Source organism: Dendropsophus ebraccatus, chromosome 15, assembly GCF_027789765.1.
Source record: "Dendropsophus ebraccatus isolate aDenEbr1 chromosome 15, aDenEbr1.pat, whole genome shotgun sequence".
NCBI lineage: Eukaryota > Metazoa > Chordata > Amphibia > Anura > Hylidae > Dendropsophus > Dendropsophus ebraccatus.
In genome coordinates this window covers 38,853,920-38,881,078 of record NC_091468.1, presented here as the reverse complement: position 1 = coordinate 38,881,078, position 27,159 = coordinate 38,853,920, and the positions used below count along the sequence as shown (strand labels likewise).

The 27,159-nt window shown below is 44.0% G+C and overlaps 2 protein-coding genes across 2 annotated transcripts; both read right to left on the bottom strand.

Annotated features, from left to right (window-relative positions):
• Positions 1-6,321: 6,321 nt before the first annotated feature.
• Positions 6,322-10,422, bottom strand: LOC138773969 (cystatin-like). Its single transcript, XM_069954487.1, has 3 exons — positions 10,063-10,422; positions 7,967-8,074; positions 6,322-6,533 (listed from the first exon to the last, which is right to left on the bottom strand). The coding sequence occupies exons 1-3, from the start codon at positions 10,282-10,284 to the stop codon at positions 6,456-6,458; spliced, it is 408 nt and encodes a 135-aa protein (XP_069810588.1). The 5' UTR covers positions 10,285-10,422; the 3' UTR covers positions 6,322-6,455.
• A 6,967-nt stretch (positions 10,423-17,389) lies between these two features.
• On the bottom strand, positions 17,390-21,119 carry LOC138774338 (cystatin-like). Its single transcript, XM_069955099.1, has 3 exons — positions 20,762-21,119; positions 18,534-18,641; positions 17,390-17,601 (listed from the first exon to the last, which is right to left on the bottom strand). Exons 1-3 carry the CDS (start codon positions 20,981-20,983, stop codon positions 17,524-17,526), a joined length of 408 nt encoding a protein of 135 aa, XP_069811200.1. The 5' UTR covers positions 20,984-21,119; the 3' UTR covers positions 17,390-17,523.
• Positions 21,120-27,159: the final 6,040 nt, after the last annotated feature.

The following is a 27,159-nucleotide window of genomic DNA, read 5'->3' as shown; positions in this document are numbered from 1 at the left end:
TACGCCGCCGTACATCTGCGGCTGAAACTACGGGCGTGGGAAAAATCGCCATGCGCCGGATGCGTACGCACCGCGAACATACGCCCGTAGTACAGTTATGCTTCCCTAGCTTGTTTCGTAGCGATCTGAGGCAGGTCATTTACTTGGAAATCTTCGCCCAGCCCCGTAAACCACACAGAACCTTTTGGATTGAAAAATCAAGTTCAATTTGGCTGAAATAAGTACTTGGTACGGGACCGCATGGAAATCCACGGCCGTAAGTTTCAACATTTCCGTCCTCAAACAATGCATCAACCTCAAAACTACGTGCGTATATTCGTGGTTCGCTCTACGGACGGATTCATACGCAGTGTGAACATAGCCTTAAGCTGCACTTACACACCCAGACTCTATACAACTACCTCTACCTCCAAAAGTAGTCTGAGTAATATATTTTCTTGGCTTGCTGTGATCTTTAGTGCAGCTATCTCAGTCTTGACTGTGCAGTGACCATAAAATGGTGAACCACAGAGGTAAGGGTTGAGGACGAGAGTGTGGAGTTCCAAGCGATGCAGTGGGCAGAGGCCGTGGTTCAGGGCAGGGTGACACAGCAGCACCCGTTGAGGAGGGAGCAGTGGCACACCGCAGACATTCACTCCCTAGCTTCTTCTCGCAACTTACGGGGCCTCAGAGTACACCACTTTTAAAACCGCAGCAGTGTGAACAGGTGATCACGTGGATAGCGGATAATGTGTCCAGTAACTTATCCACCACCCAGTCTTCCATGCAGTCCACCCACACTGCCCAAAGGAGTGGAACCCTTGCTCAAGCAGCTCAGCCTCCTTCCCCACAGCCTGGGCCCTCCAGGGAAAGAAGAGATTCAGATCCACCACCATGATCCCAGGAACTATTTTCCGGAGCAGTCGATCTGTCCCGATGCCCAAACTGTGCAGCTCACGCAGTCAGTGGGTGATGAGAGTGGGGACTTGCACGCGGGGTTTGAAGAGGTGTCTGATGATGAAGATGATACCCGGTTGTCAGACAGTGAGGTTGTTGTCATGGATGTAACTGAAAGTGGGAAGCAGAGTGAGGAATTGGAGGAAAAGCTGGTGGATGAGGTGACTGACCCGAGCTGGGTGGATAAGCCTAGTGAAGACTTCTGAGGGGGAGGCAAGTTCAGTCACAGGACAGGTTGGAAGAGGGGTGGGCAGAGGTGCTGTGCTGCCCTGCCGCTAGCTTGTTGTCAGAACGGGTCTTCAGTGCAGCTGGTGGCATTATCACTGATAAGCGTACCCGCGTCTCAACTGACAGCGCTGACAGGCTGACATTTATAAAAATGAACAAAGCCTGGATTTCACCTGAATTCAGATGTCCACCAGGGGAAAGCAGCTCAACATAAGGATTCTTGGTATATCCTCTCCTCCTCCTCCTCTTCCTCCTCCTCCTTCAATTCTCAGCCAACAGACAATTCTTGTTCCGCCATGCTGTGTCTGGCATAATTTTTGGGAGGCTCACCTGCTATCGCTTCTACCTTGGTCACTTTGTCATCACCGCCATGCTGTGTCTGGCATAATTTTTGGGAGGCTCACCTACTACTGCTTCTACCTTGGTCACTTTGTCATCACCGCCATGCTGTGTCTGGCATAATTTTTGGCAGGCTCACCTGCTACCGCTTTTACCTTGGTCACTCTGTCATCACCGCTATGCTGTGTCTGGCATAATTTTTGGGAGGCTCACTTGCTACCGCTTCTACCTTGGTCACTATGTCATCACTACCATGCTGTGTCTGGCATAATTTTTGGGAGGCTCACTTGCTACCTCACTCACTTTTAATGATTCTCTGTGTCCTCACTGCCATGCTGTGTCTAGCATAATTTTTTTGAGGTTAAACACCTGCCATATCTGCCTTGTTCACTGAGTTCTCACCGCCATGCTGTCAGGCGGTGCTACCTCTAAGCATGTGAGATTACATGCTTTGGCAGCGTGCACACACTGTATTTTTACAATAACCCCACCCCCTCACCCCCCTGTACCGACGATCGCTGCTATATTCAGCTTTCCGGGTCATCGGTGACCCAGTGACCCGGAAAGCAGTGGCGATTGGTGCTGTCCGAGACCTGGGGAAAGATAGCGCCGGTGCCACCCCCATGGTCGCCATGATGGGCCGGCCCGTACTGGCGATCAAAGTGTAAAAAAAAGTGTTGCCGGGTCTGCACCCATCAGCTAGGTAGCTGAGGGGTGCAGAACAGGTGTGTGTGTAGTGTAGTGCACTATACTCACCCGGTCCCGATGTCCGGAGCGACGATCGGCGGTCCGCTGCGTCCTCGTGTCTTCCATCCGCTGACTTCCAGGTTCCGTCGGGTCTTCGGAAATGTTCGCTCTTTGGGCTTCGGCGGGCTTCGGCAATCTTCATCAGCTTTGCTCTATTGCCCCCTAGCGGCTGATCAGTGAATATTATTCACTGATCAGTTGCTATGGGTTAAAAAGATTTTTTTTTTTTACTTTTTTTTTCTTTTTCTTTTATGCTCCCTAACGCCGCTGAGTGCTGATCAGCATCGCACGTAGGGGGATCCTTCTTTCCTCCTTTTATCCTCATCATCCAATGATGTGTCTGGGGGTGGCTTAGCGTATACTGCCCCCCCCCAGACACGTCTTTTCCGCCAGTACCCGCCCAATAAGAGATCACGGTATGGCGTGAAATTCTACAAACTCTGTGAGAGTACCTCAGGGTACACTTACAGATTTAGGGTACGTGCACACTGCGGAATGGAGAAGGATAATCCTTTGTGCATTCCGCAGCTGGCACCCACAGGTGGACTGATGCAGGCATGCGCATCTCTGCCTGTTTCATAGACTTCATTCTATGCAGGGGTGGATTCCGTCATCTGTCCAAAGAATGAACACGTTCATTCTTTGGACAGAGGGAGGAATCCGCCCGTGCATAGAATGGCGTGTGACACGAGCGGAGACGTGCGTGCCTGCATCAGTCCGCCGGTGGGTGCCAGCTGCGGAATGCAAAAAGGGTTATCCTTCGCCATTCCGCAGTGTGCACATACCCTTACAGTGTATGAAGGAAGGGACACCCGAATCCAGCCCCCAGATGCCCCCCCCCCCCCCCCCCGCATCCTTTCAGTTAGTGGGTAGATCGTTTGGTAACTGATCTTCTCACTGCTGGATAAAGGTTACCACCTGTACAGGGATAACTTTTATACCAGCACCCCCTCTTCCGGTCCCTCGCTGCTTGAGCTACTTTAGCTTGCGGCACGATGCGAAAATATCAGAATCAGTAATAAAGCCCTAATATTTAGCAGCCATGGAGCGGACTCAGCATTTCTGGATATGAAGGACCCCGTATCGCACCAGGACAACATTTTCCAGGTGAAGTCCCTCACACTGGAAAACAGGAGACCCCAAAAGAAGTGCAGAGTATGGGGTAACAGGGGGATCAGGAAGGACACCATTTTCCAGTGTGACACCTGTCCTGATCACCCCGGCCTCTGCATACTGGATCGCTTCAAGGCGTACCACACGTCATTAGAATTCTACATTTTCTAAATTCTGTCCCTTATTCCTATTTCAGGGGTCACGTTGATCCAGGGATTATTCTGATTGCCATTATGGAATCAGGAAGGAATTTTTTCCCAGTGATGAGGCTACTGTCGTCTGGCTTTTTGCCTTCCGCTGGATCAACACAGGTTGAATTTGATGGACATCTGTCCTTTTCAACCTTATAAACTAATAATTGGCATAATACCCCCAAAATAAATTAAAATTGTCCCTTTTCCCCAGCTAAGTAGGTATGGCCGCCATTTCCATTAGAGTATGCCATGATGCAATTACAAAGCCTCTGTGTGGTCAGAACAGTAGAAACCCCCACAAGTGACCCCATTCTGGAAACTACACCCCATAAGGAATCTAACAAGGGGTGCAGCGGGGATATGGCCCCCTGGTGACGCGCACATTTGTGCCGTGAAAATGAAAAAAAATATATATTTTTTCTTTTCATGGCACATGTTCTATATATGTGCCCGTCGCCAGTGGGGTCCATATGCTCACTGCACCCCTTGTTAGATTCCTTGAGCTGTGTAGTTTCCAGAATGGGGCGACATGGCCTCCTTCCTCCATTCCAGCCTCTAAATGGCGCTCTGTCCCTTTGGTGGCTTGCCCTTTATGTCCACATGTGGGGTATTATGTCCACATGTGGGGTATTTTCGTACTCAGGGGAAATTACCCTACACGTTTTGTGTTCATTTTCCTTTTTAACCCCTTGTGGAAAAAAATCAAGGCTAGACCAACATTTAGTGTAAAAATATTTTAATTTTTACACTAAATCATTGATCTTGTCTTGATTTTTGTAGAGCAATTTCCCCTAAGTACGAAAATACCTTACATGTGGACATAAAGCACCATGCGGGTGCAGGGTAAGCCTGGATTTGGCTGGAATGGATTTCGAGGGCCTTGTTGCATTTAAAAGGCCTCTATGCTGCCAAGACAGTTGAACCCCCCCCCCACACACACACACAAGTGACCCCATTATGGAAACTACACCCCTCAGGGAATGTAACAAGGGGTGTAGTGAGCATATGGACCCCACTGGTGACGGGCACAAATGTGGAACAATGTGGCGTGAAAATGAAATATTAAATTTTTTAAACTATAATGTTGGTTTAGCCTTAAATGTTTCATTTTCACAAGGGGCCTAAAGAGAAAAAAAAAAAATGTGTAGAGCAATTTCCCTCGAGTCCGTAAATACCCCACATGTGGACATAAAGAGCCATGTGGGCACAGGGTAAGCCTCCAAAGGGAAGGAGCGCCATTTGGATTTTGGAGGCCGGATTTGGCCAGAATGGATGATGAATGCCATGTCGCATTTACAGACCCGTCGTGCTGCCAAGAAAGGGAAAAAAAACCACAAGTGACCCCATTCTGGAAACTACACCCCTCAAAGAATCTAACAAGGGGTGCAATAAGGATATGGAACCCTTGATGACAGGCACATTTGTACTGTGAAAGTGAAAAAATGAAAATTTTCTCTTTCATGTCACATTGTTCCACATTTGTGCCCATCACCAGTGGGGTCCATATGCTCACTGCACCCCTTGTTAGATTCCTTGAGGGGAGCAGTTTCCAGAATGGGGTCACTTGTGGGGGGTTTCCAGTGTTTTGGCAATATGAGGGCTCTGTAAATGCGACATGGCCCTTGAAATCCATTCCAGTGAAATCCAGCTTCCAAAAGTCAATTGGCGCTCCTTCCCTTTGGAGGCTCGTCCTGCGCCCGCTTGGCACTTAATGTCCACATGTGGGGTGTTTCCGTACTCAGGAGAAACTGCACTATACGTTTGGTGTTTTTTTTTTTCTTTTATCCCCTTGTAAAATTTAAAAATGAAGGCTAGAACAACGTTTTAGTGTTAAAAATTGAATTTTTCCTTTTTTACACCACATTGTTCTGAAAATCTGTGAAGCACCCCCCAGATGCTCACCGCACCCCTTGTTACATTCCTTGAGGGGTGTTGTTTTCTAAATGGTGTCCCTTTAGGGGTGTTTTTTAGGTTTTGGCACCCCAGAGCCTCTGCCAACCTGAAGTGGTACAGTCAAAAATGACCAAATATAACAGGCGTTGAAATTCACTAGGCGCTCCTTTATATCTGAGGCTTGTGGTTGTGTCAAATAGCGCAATAGGGCCCCATATGGGGTATTTCTATAAACTGCAGAAATGGGGCAATCAATATTGGGGTGCATTTCTCTGGTAATAGGTTTATAATTATGAAAAATATTGGATTAGAATAAAATCTCTGCACAGAAAATTTAAATTTTCAAATTTCTTACACACTTAGCTTTTATTTCTGTGACTCCCCTAAAGGGTTAAAAAAAACTTTCTGGATGTGCTTTTTCAGAGTTTGGTGGGTGCAGTTTCTGAAATGATAGTTTAATAAATGCCGCCAACATTAAGAAGACATATTGCTAATGCTATTTGATATATAATTTATGTGGCATAACCATTTTCTGTATAAGCAGAAAAGTTCCAAACTTGGAAAAATGCATTTTTTCACATTTTTTCACGTTATTTTGATTTTTTTCATAAAGATTCGTTATAAGTATCGACTCCAATTTACCAGAAATGTAAAGTACCATATGTCACGAGAAAACAGTTTCAGAATCAGCTAGGTAGGTGACATTTAAATGACGCTTACACTTTAAAGCGAATGTACCACTAGGTACATCACTTTATGTTCTTTACTTGAACAGACTGATGGAAATATCCCTTTAAGAAGAGCATGGCTCACACAAAAACACACTGACATTCAGGCAGCAATAATGAAATTGCCCAACACACAAAAAAAGTGAGATTACATGTTTAATAAGAAGAATACATGCTGCTCCAAGGGCAGCTTCTACATGCGGTATTATAGAAATCATATTTTATTTTTCTGAGAAGATGATAGCAATGTTCAGAAGAAGTGATCTCAGTATTAGTTCTATATTGGTCTGCAAAAACTACTTATCAGCTCCTTGTGGTTTCGCCATGGTACATCGATAACTACAAATGAGCACCTCTGAGAGAAAAGAGAGGGAGAAAAGTCAAAAAAATTACACAGCTAATTTTTTATATCTTCAGCAGCTTAACGCCTTAAAGTGAATGATGTACAATCTAAGAATTCCATTTTTTTCTTTTATTACCATGTTGGTAATCCCAGTGGTGTGGTCAATTTTTCGAAACACTGCCCGGTTTCTGTGCTCGATGTGCTGTTTTCTTTGAGTGCAGCCCACTCTATACACTGGAGGCAGTCCAGCTCCCACAGCCTAAAGATATCCCCTCCCCTCGGTAACGTGGCCAAGATGGATTCTAATGGAGGCGCATCACTGAAGAGGCCGCCTCCAGTGCATAGAGCAGCACCAAATGCGGAAACCCAGTGGCTTCTTGAAAAATGGACCTTGCCACCAGGATCGCCATGTGGGAGCCAACAGGGTATTGAAAAAAAAATTTAATATTTTGAGATGGTACATTCGCTTTAATGACCCACACCATAATCATCCCCACTGTCAATCTACAGCTGGGATCCGTCCATAACTGCCATTATAGGAAGTAACTCCAATCCCAGCAGTTTAACCCCCATCAACTTCAGATTTTCTATAAATCTGTGCTCCTCTCACCACTCTCTGAGTAGAACCAAATGGTGCAGACACAGTGCTCAGCGAAACACTTCTAGCCATTCGTTTTAGACCTCAAAGGGGTAGTGCTGCGTTTAACATTTATTCACTAAATAACACACAGTACAAAGTTATACAACGGCCCCCTTCCCCGTGTTCCCCCCACCCTGGAATCGCGGCTGAGCAGCTAATGACGTGGCAGAGGGGGGGCCGCTATGAAGGAGGGCTGGAGAGGTGCGGCCGGCCTCCCGAAGATGACGTCGACCCATGATGACGGCCAGGTCGACATTGATTGAGTAAGTATAATGCACCACACTTCTAGGGTGGGGGGAACACGGGGAAGGGGCCATTCACTTAAATAACACACATTACAAAATTGTATAATGTTTTGTTTAGTGAATAAATGTTAAATGCCGCACTACCCCTTTAAGAACTACTTCTCCAAGTAAAGCCATAGTAGTGTTGTTGATTTGCACAATGTTTTGTTACACACCACACGTGACTGGTCGCCACTCAGTTCATTCTCTGTTTGGCCACAGAACATTGCTCAGTTGCTACATAGAGAATAAATGGTGTGGCTGCCATGCATGCAATGTCCACACTATTTATTATGGGGACTATTTTGTTCCAGTTCTCTGGATTGGTGGTGGTGGTGCCAGCAATTGGATCCTCTCCAATCAGCTTGTTATCCGCTATCCTGTGGATAGGGGATAGCATCATAGGGTGGGAATACCCATTTAAGATAATGCAAACTTTTAACTATAGTCCTTTGTAAAACCATAGTGATATCACAACACAGGGTTAAAAAATAACATTATGTCTTTGACATATACTTTACCTGTTTTTTGGTTTTCTGATTTTGGCATTCTTCTGTATTGAAGTCATTTTCAGAGCAGGGACTGATAACTGTTTCAACTTCCATTGAATATTTCATACCAGCAACCACCTAGTGCAAAGTATGTGAGAGGGAAATGGTTATGGGTTGTGTGGCTATGTTCCCACACAGTATTTTTGCTCAGTATTTTGGTCAGTATTTTGCCAACAAAGTCAGGATTGGATTAAAAACACAGAATGTCTATGTTTAGACACTGTTAATATTGAGTGGATGGCTGCCATTTAATGGCATAATTGCCTAAATTTTAAAGCATTGTTTTGAAATAATGGCCATTATTTGACATTAACTGCATATGTGTGAACATAGCCTTTCTGTGTTTTCAAACCACTCATGATTTTGATTGCAAAATACAAAGCAAAAATACTGTGGAGGAACATAGCCTTAGGGCCCTATTCCACTGGACGATTATCGTTCAGATTATCGTTAAATCGTTCGAATCTAAACGATAATCGTTCGGTTGAAATGCAGTTAACGATTAACGACCGAACGAGAAATCGTTGATCGCTTTAAAAGACCTGGACCTATTTTTATCGTTGCTCGTTCGCAAATCGTTCGCGTTGAATAAGACATCGTTCGGTCGTTCGCAATAGATACGAATGCAATAGCGAATAAATAGCGAAGAAAAAACGATCGCAATTACGATCATAAGTAACGATTATCGTTCAATGGAAATGAGTGAACGTTTTCAGGTCTTTCGCAATAGTGGTCGTTTGAGATCGTTAATCGTTAAGGATATGCAAACGATAATCGTTTGGTGGAATAGGGCCCTTAGGCTGGATTCACATAAAGGGGAGACTTTGACTCCATGTTAGTGCAATAATTAGCAATTTTCCTCTTCTCTTGCCACTTTTGATAAGTGATGTGGAAAGTGTGGGGGGTACTGGGAGGAGGCATGGTCAGGATTGTCATAAGAACGTTTCCATTTCTAAAGCTCATGCTCATAGGAATATATGTCATGTATTGCTTTCAGGAGAGACGGACCAAATGGGCCAAATTTACTTCAGCTTACTTTGTATCCCACAGTGTTTTGCTATATTTTAGATGACATATGTTTCTCTACAGGGTGGCATGTGTAGGTAGTTTTAATAAAATAGCCCTAAAAATATGTTTGTTTGTTTGTTTGTTTTTGGGGGGGAGATAGATTTGTGATTCACTTCTATTAAAAAGTTCAAGTCTTCTAGTACTTATTAGCTGCTACATGTCTTGCAGGGAGTGGTGTATTCTTTTCAGTCTGACACAGTACTCTCTGCTGCCACCTTTGTCTGTGACAGGAACTGCCAAAGTGGCAAATTCCCATAGAAAACCTTTCCTGCTCTAGACAATTCCCATCACAGACAGAGATGGCAGCAGAGATCACCATGTCAGACTGGAAAGAATACACCACTTCCTTCAGGACATACAGCAGCTGACAAGTGAATTACAAGTCTATATAACTTTTTGACTTCAGTTGGTGCGAAAGAAAAACATCTTTACCCGAGTATCCCTTTAAATGCTTTCCCTAAAAACGTGGTTTAAGTAATATGTCACCGAGCTTGTATAGTGATTGGAGAAGGACTAAAAAAAGCTCTTGAGTAATATAAAGTATTTTCACCAGGGTTCACTTAATTTATAAAGAAACGTTAATATTAAAGGAAAAGTCGGCTGGGCAACAAACATTCACTTCGAGCGGGGGGAATGTAATAAAGAAATTATATTTAATGTTCCCCGTGCCCGCGATGCCCGCTCCAGGGGCACCCGCCACACTCTCCACTCTTCCACCTTACAACCTGGTTGATGGATGCCCCACTCAGCCAATCAGTAACTGGGGAAGAACACCACTACAGTCACTGATTGGCATCCATCAGTCATGTCAGGCATTATCAGAACTCAGGGGAAAATCCCTTTTGGCGAGGGTCCAGGACCTTCTGGCACGTCGATTCGCAGGGACTGGGAGAGGTAAGTAGTTAATCCTTTTGATGTTCACCCCTGCCCCTGCAAGATTTTAAAATAAAAAACAAAAACAATATTGTGTAATCACTATACACACTATCTGTACTGACCTGCTTCCTTAGACGGATAATCTTGGTGATATCGGTGATATAGCCATTTGTGCTGATTTTGTTGTATTCTTCTTTAGCATACTGCAGAGCTTTCTGTGTATATTCATCGTTTTCATCGACATCTCTCCATCCTCCAGCCAGGGGCCTCTCTCTTTTTTGTGCAAAGACTTGTAAGCATAGAGCCAATGTGACCACTGCACTTATCTTCCAGAAAAGAGCCATCTCTGTTGCTTCTCTCTCAGAGTTCTGTGTTCTTGCTGCTTAGAGTTTCTGTTTCTTGTGGAAAGCGGACAAGAGCAGGACCTTCAGTATTTAAGCTGATGAGCCCCAGCGTCTGCCAAGTCTCTGAATCATATGACTGGTTTCCAGCAGCTGATTACAAAGAAATTTCAAGGAAAACATTTACGACATACATGGGGGCTTGGCTTATACTTTCAACTCTCTTGTCCTGTTGAGAGGTTAGATCTTTGGCACAGCAGGACTTATATCTGTGAAACATACAAATAAGGAAAGTTTAAGACTAACAGGAAGTTGTAGAAAGTACGTAAGAGCTCAATTTTAATTTACATTGAAATTCACAAGAAAAAGTCGCCAAACGTGTAACTGATTATCTAAACCCTCTAGTCAACTAGTACAATCCCATGTAGGTAAGTATACTGGACATTTTGGTTAGTAAATGTGTGAATGTAATCATCAATCGGACCAACAGAATATGAACCTGTCCACTTGTTCATGATATTTTTCAATGAATTTGCGCAGCATATCGCGAATAAGGTTGCGTTCACATTAATAAAACCTTGAATCTTAAACTCTCCCTACTGCATCTCTGTGGCATAAAACAAGCCATGTCTACCCCTAAACTGCTCCCGCTCTGCAATCATATGGTGCAGCTGCTGTGTTCTGTCTGCGTCTGCTTGCTGTTAAGGGAATCGCAGAGTCCAGCGGGAAGCAGGATGTCATCAGAAGTCTGCAGAAAACAAACACAAATGGCAAACATAGAGAGCGATTGGGACTACAGGTCCCAGGATAGCCACACCAATGACTGGGATGGTGCAATAGCAAACAATCACTGGATAATGTCAAGTCTGGTGGTGCTCACTAAATACTAGTAACCATGACGGCAAATGCAATTCAACCAAAGAAATAGCTTGGACATGAACATCGGGCGGACGCCAGACAGGTGCAGGTTTCAAGCTCGTTTTGAGCTGTCGCGCTTCAAGAGACCCCTTCCAGAATATTGCAGAGCAGGAGAACTGGACCGCTCTAGAGAGCATTCTGGCTTGTGACCTTCCTCTACCCAGTCTAGCGACAAAAGACCCTACACTTCCTCTACCCATGTGACTTCCTTCCCATGTGACATGAGTGGAGACGTGCGTGCCTGCATCAGTCCGCCGGTGGGTGCCAGCTGCGGAATGCACAAAGGGTTATCCTTCGCCATTCCGCAGTGTGCAGATACCCTTACAGTGTATGAAGGAAGGGACACCCGAATAAAGCCCCCAGATGCCCCCCCCCCCACATCCTTTGGGTTAGTGGGTAGATCGTTTGGTAACTGATCTTCTCACTGCTGGATTAAGGTTTTTATACCAGCACCCCCTCTTCCGGTCCCTCGCTGCTTAAGCTACTGTAGCTTGCGGCACGATGTGAAAATATCAGAATCAGTAATAAAGCCCTAATATTTAGCAGCCATGGAGCGGACTTTTGGATATGAAGGACCCCGTATCGCACCAGGACAACATTTTCCAGGTGACGTCCCCCACACTGGAAAACAGGAGACCCCAGAAGAAGTGCAGAGTGTGGCGTAACAGGGGGATCAGGAAGGACACCATTTTCCAGTGTGACACCTGTACTGATCACCCCGACCTCTGCATACTGGATCGCTTCAAGGCGCACCACACGTCACTGGGGTTCTACATTATCTAAATTCTGTCCCTTATTCCTATTTCAGGGGTCATGTTGATCCAGGGATTATTCTGATCGCCATTATGGAGTCGGGAAGGAATTTTTTCCCAGTGATGAGGCTACTGTCGTCTGCCTCACGAGGGTTTTTTGTCTTCCTCTGGATAAACACAGGTTGAATTTGATGGACTCCTGTCCTTTTCAACCTTATAAACTAATAATTGGCATAATACCCCCAAATAAATTAAAATTGTCCCTTTTCCCCAGCTAAATAGGTATGGCCGCCATTTCCATTAGAGGATGCCATGATGCAATTACACAGCCTCTGTGCAGCCAGGACAGTAGAAACCCCCAACACGTGACCCCATTCTGGAAACTACACCCGATAAGGAATCTAACAAGGGGTGCAGCGGGGATATGGCCCCCTGGTAACGCGCACATTTGTGCCGTGGAAATGAAAAAAAAATATATTTTTTCTTTTTATGGCACATGTTCTACATATGTGCCCGTCGCCAGTGGTGTCCATTTTTTCACATTATTTTGTTTTTTTCATAAAGATTCGTTATAAGTGGTTGGAAATAAGTGGAGTTTAAAAAAGGAGTTGTTGGTGATTCTGTGGGTTTGGAGTGACTGATATATTGTTGTTTTTGTGCAATTGTGTGGTGTGCATTGCTGCAGTGCATAGATAGCTAGTGCCATAGTTGCTTAGTTAAACAGGTCCAAACAGTTTTTTTTTCTCTGGTCTGCTCTGCACCTGGGGGTAGGGTTAATTGATCTCAGGTGCTTAAATCAAGGCTCAGCACTAACTGTGTGTGCTTGCTCACTGTGCTTGCTGACAAGTGGTTGGAAATAAGTGGAGTTTAAAGAAGGAGTTACAAGTTCTGGTAAGTGCTAAATCTCTTTTTTTTTCACTGTTTTTGTTGCACTGAGGATGATGGCTAGCGAGATGGAAGGATTCATTCAGTGCGCAGTCTGCCGCATGTACACACAACTGGAGCAGGTGTTCCAGGGTGAGTACCGCTGTGACAGATGTGAGCATGTTGCCCACCTAGAAGCTCGAGTTAGAGATCTGGAGAAGCATATTGCAACACTGAGGGAACTTGGCCACCTTGAGAGGGAACTTCGGCTCACTGAGCAGGAAGTTAGTGGGTTAGAGATGGAGGGTGGTGATATAGATCAGGAGGCCCAAGTAAGTAGCTGGGTTAATGTAGTTAGAGGGACCAGTAAGGGATCCAAGAAAAGGAAGGCCACTTCTACTATATGCCCAAGCAAAATTGCCAAGTTAGGTGATGATGCAAGGGCATCCGTGTCAGAAATGGCAGCTCTAGTGGAACCTGTTCTCCCTAACAGCCGGGGGAACAGTCCAACTAGTAGTGGGCGGGATGGTATTGTAGGTAGGCCTAGACAGCTAGTGGTTGTAGGGGATTCTATAATCAGGAAGACGGATAGAATAATTTGTCGCCAAGACCACCTCAACCGAATGGTTTGCTGTCTCCCTGGTGCCAGGGTTCGGCATGTGGTGGAAAGGGTGGATAAATTACTTGGGGGGGCTGGGGATGACCCAGCTGTCGTGGTCCATGTGGGAACCAATGACAGGATACAAGGTAGGTGGAGGTCTATTAAAAATAATTTTAGAGAACTAGGTGCTAAGTTGAAGGGGAGGACCTCCAAGGTGGTATTCTCTGGAATACTGCCTGTGCCATGCGCATCGCAGAAAAGACAGCGGGAGCTTAGGGAGTTAAATGCATGGCTCAAGTCGTGGTGTAGAGGAGAAGGGTTTGGGTTTTTAGAGCACTGGGCTGACTTTTCATTGGGGTACAATCTGTTTTCCGCAGATAATTTGCACCTTAATGGAAGGGGGTCCGCTGTGCTGGGGGAGAGAATCCTAGAAGGGGTGGAGGGGTTTTTAAACTAGGGATGTGGAGGGAGGACAATGTAGTATGTAATGTAGTGGCAGATAGGTTAGAGAGGGGACAGAACATTGAGGAGGGAGGAGAAGGGTCCTGTGGGGGGAGGATAAGAGCAGTGCATAGGGAGATCCATATGTTGCGGATGAACAGTGAGGATGATTGTAGCCACAGCACAGTAATAAATCCCATTTCTTATAATGAAGCGGTTAAACTCGATAGTAATATAAAGTGTATGGTTACTAATGCCAGAAGTCTAGCCAGCAAGATGGGGGAGCTAGAGGCCTTGGTTCTGGAGGAGTCCATTGATGTGGTTGGTGTGACTGAGACATGGCTGGACTCCTCACATGACTGGGCTGTCAATATTCAGGGATTTACGTTGTTCAGAAGGGACCGGATGGGCAGAAGGGGAGGAGGAGTATGTCTGTATGTCAGAAATGATATTAAAGTGAGTGTAAAAGATGCAATAGTGGGAGATGACTGTGATGATGTGGAAGCATTATGGGTAGAACTACAGAAGGAGGTAAAGAGTGAAAAAATTATTCTTGGTGTAATCTATAGACCCCCCAACATTACTGAGGAGGTAGATGGCCAGTTGAATAGACAAATAGAGCGGGCTGCCCGGGAGGGAACAGTAGTGATAATGGGGGACCTCAACTACCCAGATATAGATTGGGGTCACGGTTCAGCTAAAACCACAAAGGGGAGGGAATTTCTTACCCTCCTGCAGGATAATTTTCTGGGCCAGTTTGTGGAGGAGCCAACTAGAAGTGATGCCTTGTTGGATCTGGTTATTTCTAACAACGCTGAGCTGGTTGGGGATGTCACTGTCCATGAACACCTGGGTAATAGTGACCACAATATAGTGACTTTTAGCTTAAAGTGTAGAAAAGAAAAACATGTTGGGAGGGCAAAAAATCTTAATTTTAAAAGGGCCAATTTTCCTGGGTTAAGGGCAGAACTTCAGGGCATAGACTGGGAGCGGCTGCTGTCACATACGGATACAGCTAATAAATGGGAAATCTTCAAATCCACATTAAATAACTGTACTGCCAAATATATTCCTATGGGTAACAAATATAAACAGTTAAAATCCAATCCCACATGGCTTACAACCGAGGTTAGAAGGGCTATAAATGAGAAAAAAGGGGCATTCAAAAAATATAAATCAGAGGGGTCAGCTGCAGCATTTAAACATTATAAAGAAGTCAACAAAACCTGTAAAAATGTAATAAAAGCAGCAAAAATTCACAATGAAAGGCAGGTAGCTATAGAAAGCAAAAGAAACCCCAAAAAATTCTTCAAATATATTAATGCAAAAAAACCAAGGTCAGAGCATGTAGGACCCCTAAATAATGGCGACGGGGAATTAATAACTGGGGATCAGGAGAAAGCTGAGTTACTTAATGGGTTCTTCAGTTCTGTATATACAAAAGAGGATGGAGCTGTGGTGGGTGGGGCCAGTACTGAGGTGGGTGGGGCCAGTGCTGCTAACACATGTAATGTACTGAACTGGTTTACTATAGATATGGTCCAAGATAAATTAAACAAACTCAATGTAACCAAAGCTCCAGGGCCTGATGGATTACACCCCAGAGTTCTTAGGGAACTCAGTTCTGTAATTTCACTACCCTTGTATGAAATATTCCGTGATTCTTTGCTTACTGGTATTGTGCCGAGGGACTGGCGTAAGGCAAATGTAATGCCGATCTTCAAAAAGGGCTCTCGAACTTCCCCAGGTAACTATAGACCTGTAAGCTTAACGTCCATTGTGGGGAAACTATTTGAGGGGCTTATAAGGGACTACATCCAGGAATATGTAGTGGCTAATAGTATTATAAGTGATAACCAGCATGGTTTTACTAAGGACAGAAGCTGTCAAACCAACCTAATATGTTTCTATGAAGAGGTAAGTAGAAGCCTGGATGGCGGCGCGGCTGTGGATATCGTGTACCTGGATTTTGCAAAAGCGTTTGACACAGTTCCTCATGGACGTCTGATGGGTAAGTTAAAGTCTATCGGTTTGGAAAATTTAATGTGTAACTGGATTGAAAACTGGCTTAATAATTGTACCTAGAGAGTGGTGGTCAATGATTCCTACTCCGAATGGTCCTCGGTAATAAGTGGTGTTCCCCAAGGGTCAGTACTGGACCCTCTTCTGTTTAACTTGTTTATTAATGATATTGAGAATGGAATTAACAGCAATGTTTCTATCTTTGCAGATGACACCAAGCTTTGTAGTACAGTACAGTCTATGGAGGATGTGCAGATGTTACAGGATGACTTAGACACACTGAGTGTTTGGGCGTCCACTTGGCAAATGAGGTTCAATGTGGATAAATGTAAAGTTATGCACCTGGGTACTAATAACCCGCATGCATCATATGTCCTGGGGAGAGTTACTCTGGGAGAGTCACTGATAGAGAAGGATCTGGGTGTACTTGTAGATAATAGACTACAGAACAGCACACAATGTCAGTCAGCTGCTTCTAAGGCCAGCAGGATATTGTCATGCATTAAAACAGGCATGGACTCTCGGGACAGGGATATAATATTACCGCTTTATAAAGCTTTGGTGCGGCCTCATCTGAAGTATGCTGTCCAGTTATGGAACCCGATTCATAAAAAGGACGTTCTAGAGCTGGAGAGGGTACAAAGACGGGCAACTAAACTAATAAGGGGAATGGAGCATCTTAGTTATGAGGAGAGATTAAAAGAATTACATTTGTTTAGTCTGGAGAAGAGACGTTTAAAGGGAGATATGATTAACTTATTTAAATATATAAATGGCCCCTACAAGAGATATGGGGAAAAGATGTTCCAGGTAAAACCCCCTCAAAGGACAAGAGGGCATTGCCTCCGCCTGGAGAAAAAAAGGTTCAATCTCCGGAGCCGACAAGCCTTCTTTACCATGAGAACTGTGAATCTGTGGAACAGTCTACCACAGGATCTGGTCACAGCAAAAACAGTAGAGGGCTTCAAAACAGGGCTAGACAAGTTCTTAGAGCAAAATAATATAAATGCATATGTATAGAACATATCACCCCTCCCCCTTCCCTGTATCCATCCCCTCCTTGGTTGAACTTGATGGACATGTGTCTTTTTTCAACCGTATTAACTATGTAACTATGTAAGTATTGACTCCAATTTACCAGAAATGTAAAGTACCTTATGTCACGAGAAAACAGTCTCAGATTCAGCTGGATAGGTAAAAGCATCCTGAAGGTATTAATGAATAAAGTGACACAGGTCATATTCATAAAATTTGTCTCTGTCCTTAAGGCCATTTCAGGCTCTGTCCTTAAGGGGCTAAAATCGCTTGTACTATTGATATTTATTGATTTCTGAAAAGTGACATTTAAATGACGGTTACACTTTAAAGCGAATGTACCACTAGGTACATCACTTTGTGTTCTTTACTTGAACAGACTGATGGAAATATCCCTTTAAGAAGAGCATGGCTCACACAAAAACACACTGACATTCAGGCAGCAATAATAAAATTGCCCAACACACAAAAAAAGTGAGATTACATGTTTAATAAGAAGAATACATGCTGCTCCAAGGGCAGCTTCTACATGCGGTATTATAGAAATCATATTTTATTTTTCTGAGAAGATGATAGCAATGTTTAGAAGAAGTGATCTCAGTATTAGTTCTATATTGGTCTGCAAAAACTACTTATCAGCTCCTTGTGGTTTCGCCATGGTACATCGATAACTACAAATGAGCACCTCTGAGAGAAAAGAGAGGGAGAAAAGTCAAAAAAATTACACAGCTAATTTTTTATATCTTCAGCAGCTTAACGCCTTAAAGTGAATGATGTACAATCTAAGAATTCCATTTTCTTTTTTTTTATTACCATGTTGGTAATCCCAGTGGTGTGGTCAATTTTTCGAAACACTGCCTGGTTTCTGTGCTCGATGTGCTGTTTTCTTTGAGTGCAGCCCACTCTATACACTGGAGGCAGTCCAGCTCCCACAGCCTAAAGATATCCCCTCCCCTCGGTAACGTGGCCAAGCTGGATTCTAATGGAGGCGCATCACTGAAGAGGCCGCCTCCAGTGCATAGAGCAGCACCAAATGCGGAAACCCAGTGGCTTTTTGAAAAATGGACCTTGCCACCAGGATCGCCATGTGGGAGCCAACAGGGTATTGAAAAAAAAATTAAATATTTTGAGATGGTACATTCGCTTTAATGACCCACACCATAATCATCCCCACTGTCAATATACAGCTGGGATCCGTCCATAACTGACACTATAGGAAGTAACTCCAATCCCAACAGTATAACCCCCATCAACTTCAGATTTTCTATAAATCTGTGCTCCTCTCACCACTCTCTGAGTAGAACCAAATGGTGTGGCCACAGAACATTGCTCAGTTGCTACATAGAGAATAAATGGAGTGTTTGCCATGCATGCAATGTCCACACTATTTATTATGGGGACTATTTTGTTCCAGTTCTCTGGATTGGTGGTGGTGGTGCCAGCAATTGGATCCTCTCCAATCAGCTTGTTATCCGCTATCCTGTGGATAGGGGATAGCATCATAGGGTGGGAATACCCATTTAAAATAATACAAACTTTTAACTACAGTCCTTTGTAAAACCATAGTGATCACAACACAGGGTTAAAAAATAACATTATGTCTTTGACATATACTTTACCTGTTTTTTGGTTTTCTGATTTTGGCATTCTTCTGTATTGAAGTCATTTTCAGAGCAGGGACTGATAACTGTTTCAACTTCCATTGAATATTTCATACCAGCAACCACCTAGTGCAAAGTATGTGAGAGGGAAATGGTTATGGGTTGTAAAGCTGTAAGGAGAGGCAGGATGCTGGCTGTCAGCATATGCACTGCACATCTAGCAAAATTGATTTAAGGCTGAGGTCTCACATGCAGATTTTGATGCTGTTTTAGGCTATGTTTCCACACAGTATTTTTGCTCAGTATTTTGGTTAGTATTTTGCCAACAAAGCCAGGATTGGATTAAAAACACAGAGGGCCACATGTATCATCCGGCGAACGGATGATTTTTTGCGGAAAGTGCCGATTTGCGTATTTTTTTCTTCGCAAATGGCCGATTTGGGAAAAAAATATTCGCAAATCGGCACTTTCCACCGAGTACGCCAGGGGGGCGGAAAGGGGGCGTTTAGTGGGCGGAACGGAGGGCGCGGACTCAGAGTCCGCGCGATTTACCATCCGTTCCGCCCAAATGTACGCCGAAAACCTACTCCAGTCCTCAGCTGGCGTAGGTTTTCAGCGGTGCGCACCGGCGTGCACGGGATTTATGTAGAGGCAGTCCGCCTCTACATAAATCTCCGTAGTGCCGGAGCTGCGGGGGCATTTATAAGTGCGGCGTAAAAAACGCCGGACTTAATAAATGCCCCCCAGAATGTCAGTGTTTACACACTGTTGATATTGAGTGGATGGCTGCCATTTAATGGCATAATTGCCTAAATTTTAAAGCATTGTTTTGAAATAATGACCATTATTTGACATTAACTGCATATGTGTGAACATAGCCTTTCTGTGTTTTCAAACCACTCATGATTTTGATTGCAAAATACTAAGCAAAAATACTGTGGAGGAACATAGGCTTAGGCTGGATTCACATAAAGGGGAGACTTTGACTCCATGTTAGTGCAATAATTAGCAATTTTCCTCTTCTCTTGCCACTTTTGATAAGTGATGTGGAAAGTGTGGGGGGTACTGGGAGGAGGCATGGTCAGATTTGTCATAAGAACGTTTCCATTTCTAAAGCTCATGCTCATAGGAATATACAGTATGTCATGTATTGCTTTCAGGACAGACAGACCAAATGGGCCAAATTTACTTCAACTTACTTTGTATCCCACAGTGTTTTGCTATATTTTAGATGACATATGTTTCTCTACAGGGTGGCATGTGTAGGTAGTTTTAATAAAATAGCCCTAAAAATATGTTTGTTTGTTTGTTTGTTTGTTTGTTTTTGGGGGGGGGGGGGAGATAGATTTGTGATTCACTTCTATTAAAAAGTTCAAGTCTTCCAGTACTTATTAGCTGCTACATGTCTTGCAGGGAGTGGTGTATTCTTTTCAGTCTGACACAGTACTCTCTGCTGCCACCTTTGTCTGTGACAGGAACTGCCAAAGCAGTGGCAAATTCCCATAGAAAACTTTTCCTGCTCTAGACAATTCCCATCACAGACAGAGATGGCAGCAGAGAGCACCATGTCAGACTGGAAAGAATACACCACTTCCTTCAGGACATACAGCAGCTGACAAGTGAATTACAAGTCTATATAACCTTTTGACTTCAGTTGGTGCGAAAGAAAAACATCTTCACCCGAGTATCCCTTTAAATGCTTTCCCTAAAAACATGGTTTAAGTAATATGTCACAGAGCTTGTATAGTGATTGGAGAAGGACTAAAAAAAGCTCTTGAGCAATATAAAATATTTTCACCAGGGTTCACTTAATTTATAAAGAAACTTTAATATTAAAGGAAAAGTCGGCTGGACAACAAATATTCACTTCGAGCAGGTGGGAATGTAATAAAGAAATTATATTTAATGTTCCCCGTGCCCGCGATGCCCGCTCCAGGGGCACCCGCCACACTCTCCACTCTTCCACCTTACAACCTGGTTGATGGGTGCCCCACTCAGCCAATCAGTAACTGGGGAAGAACACCACTACAGTCACTGATTGGCATCCATCAGTCATGTCAGGCATTATCAGAACTCAGGGGAAAATCCCTTTTGGCGAGGGTCCAGGACATTCTGGCACATCGATTCGCAGGCACTGGGAGAGGTAAGTAGTTAATCCTTTTGATGTTCCCCCTGCCCCTGCAAGATTTTAAAATGAAAAACAAAATCAATATTGTGTAATCACTGTACACACTATCTGTACTGACCTGCTTCCTTAGACGGATAATCTTGGTGATATCGGTGATATAGCCATTTGTGCTGATTTTGTTGTATTCTTCTTTAGCATACTGCAGAGCTTTCTGTGTATATTCATCGTTTTCATCGACATCTCTCCATCCTCCAGCCAGGGGCCTCTCTCTTTTTTGTGCAAAGACTTGTAAGCATAGAGCCAATGTGACCACTGCACTCATCTTCCAGAAAAGAGCCATCTCTGTTGCTTCTCTCTCAGAGTTCTGTGTTCTTGCTGCTTAGAGTTTCTGGTTCTTGTGGAAAGCGGACAAGAGCAGGACCTTCAGTGTTTAAGCTGATGAGCCCCAGCGTCTGCCAAGTCTCTGAATCATATGACTGGTTTCCAGCAGCTGATTACAAAGAGATTTCAAGGAAAACATTTACGCCATACATGGGGGCTTGGCTTATACTTTCAACTCTCTTGTCCTGTTGAGAGGTTAGATTTTTGGCACAGCAGGACTTATATCTGTGAAACATACAAATAAGGAAAGTTTAAGCCTAACAGGAAGTTAGGATGAAAAGTGCGTAAGAGTTCAATTTTAATTTACATTGAAATTCACCAGAATAAGTCGCCAAATGTGTAACTGATTATCTAAACCCTCTAGTCATTTGGACATTTTGGTTAGTAAATCTGTGAATGTGATTATCAATCGGACTAACAAAATATGAGCCTGTCCACTTGTTCATGATATTTTTCACTGAATTTGCACAACATATCACGAATAAGGTTGTGTTCATATTAATAAAACGTTGAATCCTAAACTCTCCCTACTGCATCTCTGTGGCATAAAACAAGCCATATCTACCCCTAAACTGCTCCCGCTCTGCAATCACATGGTGCAGCTGCTGTGTTCTGTTGGCGTCTGCTCTCTGTTAAGCGAATCGCAGAGTCCAGTGGGAAGCAGGATGTCATCAGAAATCTGCAGAAAACAAACACAGCAGACCAGAATATTGCAGAGCAGGAAAACTGGACCGCTGTAGAGAGTGTTCTGGCTTGTGTCCTTCCTCTACCCAGTCTAGCGACAAAAGACCCTACACTTCCTCTACCCATGTGACTTCCTTCCTACAGCCCCTGTAAGGTGTGCTGTGAGTGGGTGAGGAGTGCGTGTGTGAGAAGTAAAGAGAGAGATGATAGGTGAGAAGAAGAAAGAACTCTCATTGGCGTACAGATCTATGTGACACACAAACAAACAATAACCCCTTAAGTACTACAGTTGTGCAATAACTGAGCATACATACTTGCAATAACGACATCTTGTGGCGAAACTCTGGTACTACTACATCACCACTTACACTTACACTTTTACGAAGGGTGTAACCAATAGCAACACCGTCACGGCCGCCCGTGCCGCTCGTGCCGCCCGACCTGCTCCCTTACTTGTAGCAGGAGGTCTCCTGCATCACTCCAGGCTGCTGCTCCTCCTTCCTCCCCGGCTCCCGGCATCTGCTCTGCACGCCACGGGGTCTCTGTGTCTCTGAGCCGGCTCTGCTATCTCTTAAAGTGACAGTGTCCCCACAATTGGTTAGGCCATTTCCCTGCCCCTAATAAAGTCTGCCCCTTCCTGTTCCCTATTGCCGGATCTATAGTGCTCATTGCCTATCAGAGAAAGCATTTCCTCAGCTACTGTGTTTCCTAAAGTGTACCAGTCCTTTGCTCACGTCCTTTGACTCTGTTCCTGTTTGCCGCCAGCCCTGACCTATCTGCCTGTCCTTGACCACGTCCCTGCCTACGTCCCTGTACTTCGCCTCTCCTCGCCACCAACACAAGCAAGTCGCGCCAGGGGTAGCAACCTGGGGGTCGCCTGCCTCAGCAAGCCCATCCTGCCTTGTGGCGGGCTCTGGTGAAGACCAGTGGCCCCTTAGACTCCACTCCCTGGTGTGGCTTTGTACCATCGTTTGTGTGGGTTACGCAGGTCCACTGTCTCCAGCCGTTACACACCCGTGGTGGGATACCACATTGCCATGGCCATGCAACTGTATGCATGTTTTACATCAACAAGCACAATATCAAGCGTCATATGGATTGGTGTAAAGAACATGGCTTCTGAACTCAGTGGAAACAGTGGAAACGTGTTCTATGTATTATCCACACCTCTCTATTTGATGTGCAAGTCGTCTCAGTTTGATGAATGCCAAAAATTCATTATTTGCCTGACTGCATTGTACTAGCTGCAAAGTTTCATGAAGAAGGCATAATGCTATTAGGTGGTTTATCAGGGACATAGGCCCATTATTTCCAGTAAGGGAATTTTTTTTTAGCATGAATGTACCTCAGTGCTTTAAGCAAGGTCCATAAAGACATGGTTGGGGAAATTAGGTGTTGAAAAATTACCTGAAGCCCTGATTTCAGCCTCAGTGTATTACCTCCAAAATGCTCTTCTGGATGAATGGAGAAAATGTGCACAGACACCTTCACAACTTTGTAGAACAACTTCCCACAGGAGTGGAAGGTGTTATAACTCAAGAAGGGGTCCACCTATGGATTTAGAATGGGGTGTCCTAAAAGGTTCTGTAGATGTAATGTGTAAGTGTCTCAATACATTTGTCCACACAGTATATATGTAAGATCTTTCATGCACTTAGTTGCTTGTAGAAATCTTCCAAATTCAGTAGAATAAAGTCTTTGGCTTTTATAACAAGATATTTAAGATTTTTGTGAATGTTTGCAGGTGGAGAATTGTTGCTGAAATTTGTAAAAATGAAAATCTATATCATAAAACTGAATGTTATTTCAGCAGTGTGCTCAAGCAAACCCAGTGGTATGAAATGATAGGGATGGGGAACCTTCAGCCAGGTGCAGCGTACAGGGACAGATGTACCACTAATCGGCACTTTTTGCCTCGTACGCCAGGGGGGCGGGGAGGAGGTGCGGAGGGGGCGGAACGGGGGGCGCGGACTCAGAGTCAGCGCGATTTATCATTGCTTTGTGTTAAAGATACGCAGGAAACCTACTCCAGCTCTCAGGTGGCGTAGGTTTCCTGCCGTGCGCACCGGCGCGCATGGGATTTATGTAGAGGCAGTCCGCCTCTACATAAATCTCCGTAGCACCAGAGATGCGGGGACATTTTTAAGTCCGGCGTAAAAAACTTCGGATTTAATAAATGTCCCCCGTAGTGTTTACTTTTTGCCAGAGTATTTCAATGCTGAAAACCAGTACACTGAAGGTCCATTGGGGGATATTGCATTGTATGCTTATGCTGCTCTATGGTGCCTTAGTCTGATTGCCAGCCACATCCCACTGCTTTGGCCTACCAAAGGACTATTCTAGAAAGTTACAACCAATGGGATGTTGAGTTGCCTCACAGTTTCTCCACCAATGAGAGACAAGTCCCAGTTTCTCTTATAAAAAGCCCAGTTAGTTCCTGGTGGATTAGTTGAGTGTGTGAAGTGGTAAGGAGTGTATGCCATAAGTCTTTTTCTTCATAAGATCTTGCCTGCACGTTTATGCCCTGCTAAAACTCTTAAAAGGGGCAACTACCCCTAAGGGGATCTCCAACTGTCTATGTCTGGGGTGACTGAATGTTCTACAAGTGTTTTCTCTCAGGAAGTCTTTTAACTGCCAGACTGTCCACAGCATGTTGGTTAAGTTGCACTTAAAGCCAACATACCCCTCTGATGCTGCTCGATCGCCTTGGGTAATCTCAAGGGATTCTACACCCAGTTGTACAAGCCCAGGGCCCATGTTCCTGGATCTGGAACTCTGTGATCCCTACTGGCAATAGGTGGTATGCTCCAAACTGTGAGTACAGTTATTCTTCTATGAAGTCTTAAGGTCACCCAGGCAGAGTTGTGAACTGCCTAGACAGGTCCCCCCCGGTAGCTCTTTAGCTACTCTGTAAGTCTTCTGTCTAAAACCTACTATAGAGACTCTTCCAAATAAAGCCTAACCCATCGAAAACTATTCTCAAGTATTCCAAGTGGCAATTATATTCAAGCACAGGCTGCTGTATTCAAACTTGCTCTTAAAAATTATTTTGTACGGTCACTTTAAAAACTGTTCAGTAAAGTATTCAAGTTATCCTGGACTCTCTGGTTCATCCGAACTACACTTAAAACCCTTTTATAAAGAGCTTGTGTTTGGAACCCAGGGAGGGCATACTCAGGACCATTCAGAACCATGACAAGTGCTTAGCAGCATACCAACACCTACCCTTGCAAGATCCAGTTAGCAACCCCCTGGTCACTGTAATTTTGCTGCAGCTGGAGAGCTGATGGTTCCCAATCCCTGCCTCAAGGACCATGATCAGAGCCCCAAAAATGTTGGAGTATGGATATTAAACATGGAAACACTGACTATAGACTTACATTGCAACACTTTTTCTGAAGAATGCACATATGGACATCTGCTAGTGTTTCTTCATAGATTGTAACATTTAGACATAGTTTATATTTAGGCATAGTTAGGTGGATTATGTAACTTTGTGTGTCAGGCTCTGGCAGAACTCTTATCATCCGGTCTTGATGGCTTCAAAAAGTAAACTTTTCCTTCAAGGTCAATACAATATATGAACAAAATGTGCAACGCAAACATAATATAAAAGATTATGTAACTTTGGTTCTCGTTTTTTGGTTGCGAAATGCTGAAATCTTGAGTCCATTAGTCACATAAACAAACGCAAGCTCTGACGGGAAGGAGCATGGTAATTGTTTTTCCTACAGTATGTTTTTCTCAATCTGCTTAGTTAACATTTCCTTCCACTGGCCCCAAGCATGGAAGATAAACACAGAAAAGCACATTTTCTCTGTTCACATTGCTTTAGTAGATTTAGTTTTGTTTTAGTTTTTTTCTATAACCTTAAGTACAATATAGAGAATTTTGTTTTGTTTTTTTTTGCACATTTTCTTTGTATTGCACATTATTTTTTTTATTATTGATATGTTGTAGGTTTTTTTTCTATATAGTATGCTTTACTATGATTTGACACTATAGGCTATTAAAAGGGGCTGTCCCATGAATCAAAGCTAGTGAAATCAGATTTGCATAACATACATATATTTAAGAATACAATACAGGTTTCTAAGCAAAGTAACTTATATCACTGTACTTGCTTTCTTCCTAATGGATCTAATCACTTCTGTGTCTCATGTAGTCGAGACATCAAGGAGAGAGCTATGCATCAGCCACTGTTGCATTTGGTGGATGGTACAGTGACAAGCCCATACTACTTGAATAACATCATTAACCTCTTAAGAACATATGTAGTACCCATACGTCCCATGTCTGCTTCCGGGTTTCAGAGAGGGGTCACGCTGTGGCTATTAGCGGGCGCGGGTAATCGCTCAGGCCCGCTAATTAAGACAAATAAACGCAGCTGTAACAACTGACGGCTACATTTAACTGCCTTGTAGCGTCCCTCCTTGGTAGCGATCACAGAGGGAAGATCCCTTGGACAAATGCTGATCCCGGCTCAGCAATCGATAGATCTGGTCTGCAGCTGACCACAGCAATACAGTACTGATCTAATGAATGAGTGCTCTATTATGTATACTACACTGATCTATATTATAAATCAGTGTAGATGTAGATGTCCCCCAGGCTGCACGGCCTATGCCTGTATTGCTTGTGCGGCCATTTAAGTAAAACTTACAGTATGTATACGCATATATATGTGCTGCCAGTTTCCAGATGCCATCACATCAGCAGTGTATACTTACCATCAGCGCTGCTGGGATTTGGCATCTTCACCTTCTTCCTAACAGTGTAACATCCTACCCCTGAACCACTCTTCAGGCACTGAATCTCCCACCCTCACTTCTCAAGTTGTCAATCTCTCTGAAGGAGCAGGGATGGGAGATATAGCGGCAGAGAGCAGGTCGGGGGCAGGATGCATGTGGCACTGTCAGGAAGAAGGCGTATATGCCGGATCACAGAGCAGCACTGATGGTAAGTATACAAATATTCATATTCTTGCTGCCAGTTTCCCTATTGTTATAGGCCACACATCTTCTGTTTACACAGTAAATCTTGAAGTGAGCTCTAAAGATGCGATCAATGAGCAGGCGTTTTCCTGCTCCTCAACTGATCACTGCCACTTTTACATGGGCCTAATATCGGCCCAAATCAGTGTTTCTAGAAACTCTTGTGGCCGATAATTGCACTTATGTAAAAGACTCTTAAGATGTTTGTTTGACAGATTCTGCAGAGATAAGCGATGGCCAGAAGAGGTCTTCATGTCACTCTGGGCCACATGGAGAAGGAAAGAGAATGACTCAGTGAAGACATGATCTATGAGTCACGGAATGTAGTTGTATATAAGGGATGGGGAACGTTTAGCCTTCCAGCTATTGCAAAACTACAATTCCCATCATACTTGGACAGTCTGTGGGTGTCTAGGCATAATGAGAATTGTAGTTGCATTGAAGTCAATTAAATTGT

Bases quoted from the DNA above. Each gene is read 5' to 3' on its own strand.
- LOC138773969 (XM_069954487.1), bottom strand. From the start codon at position 10,284: ATGGCTCTTTTCTGGAAGATAAGTGCAGTGGTCACATTGGCTCTATGC. The intron at 8,075-10,062 runs GTCAGTACAGAT...ACTTTGCACTAG, and splicing joins TTATCCGTCTAAGGAAGCAG to GTGGTTGCTGGTATGAAATA. The intron at 6,534-7,966 runs GTAAAGTATATG...CTTTTCTCTCAG, and splicing joins ATCAGAAAACCAAAAAACAG to AGGTGCTCATTTGTAGTTAT.
- LOC138774338 (XM_069955099.1), bottom strand. From the start codon at position 20,983: ATGGCTCTTTTCTGGAAGATGAGTGCAGTGGTCACATTGGCTCTATGC. The intron at 18,642-20,761 runs GTCAGTACAGAT...ACTTTGCACTAG, and splicing joins TTATCCGTCTAAGGAAGCAG to GTGGTTGCTGGTATGAAATA. The intron at 17,602-18,533 runs GTAAAGTATATG...CTTTTCTCTCAG, and splicing joins ATCAGAAAACCAAAAAACAG to AGGTGCTCATTTGTAGTTAT.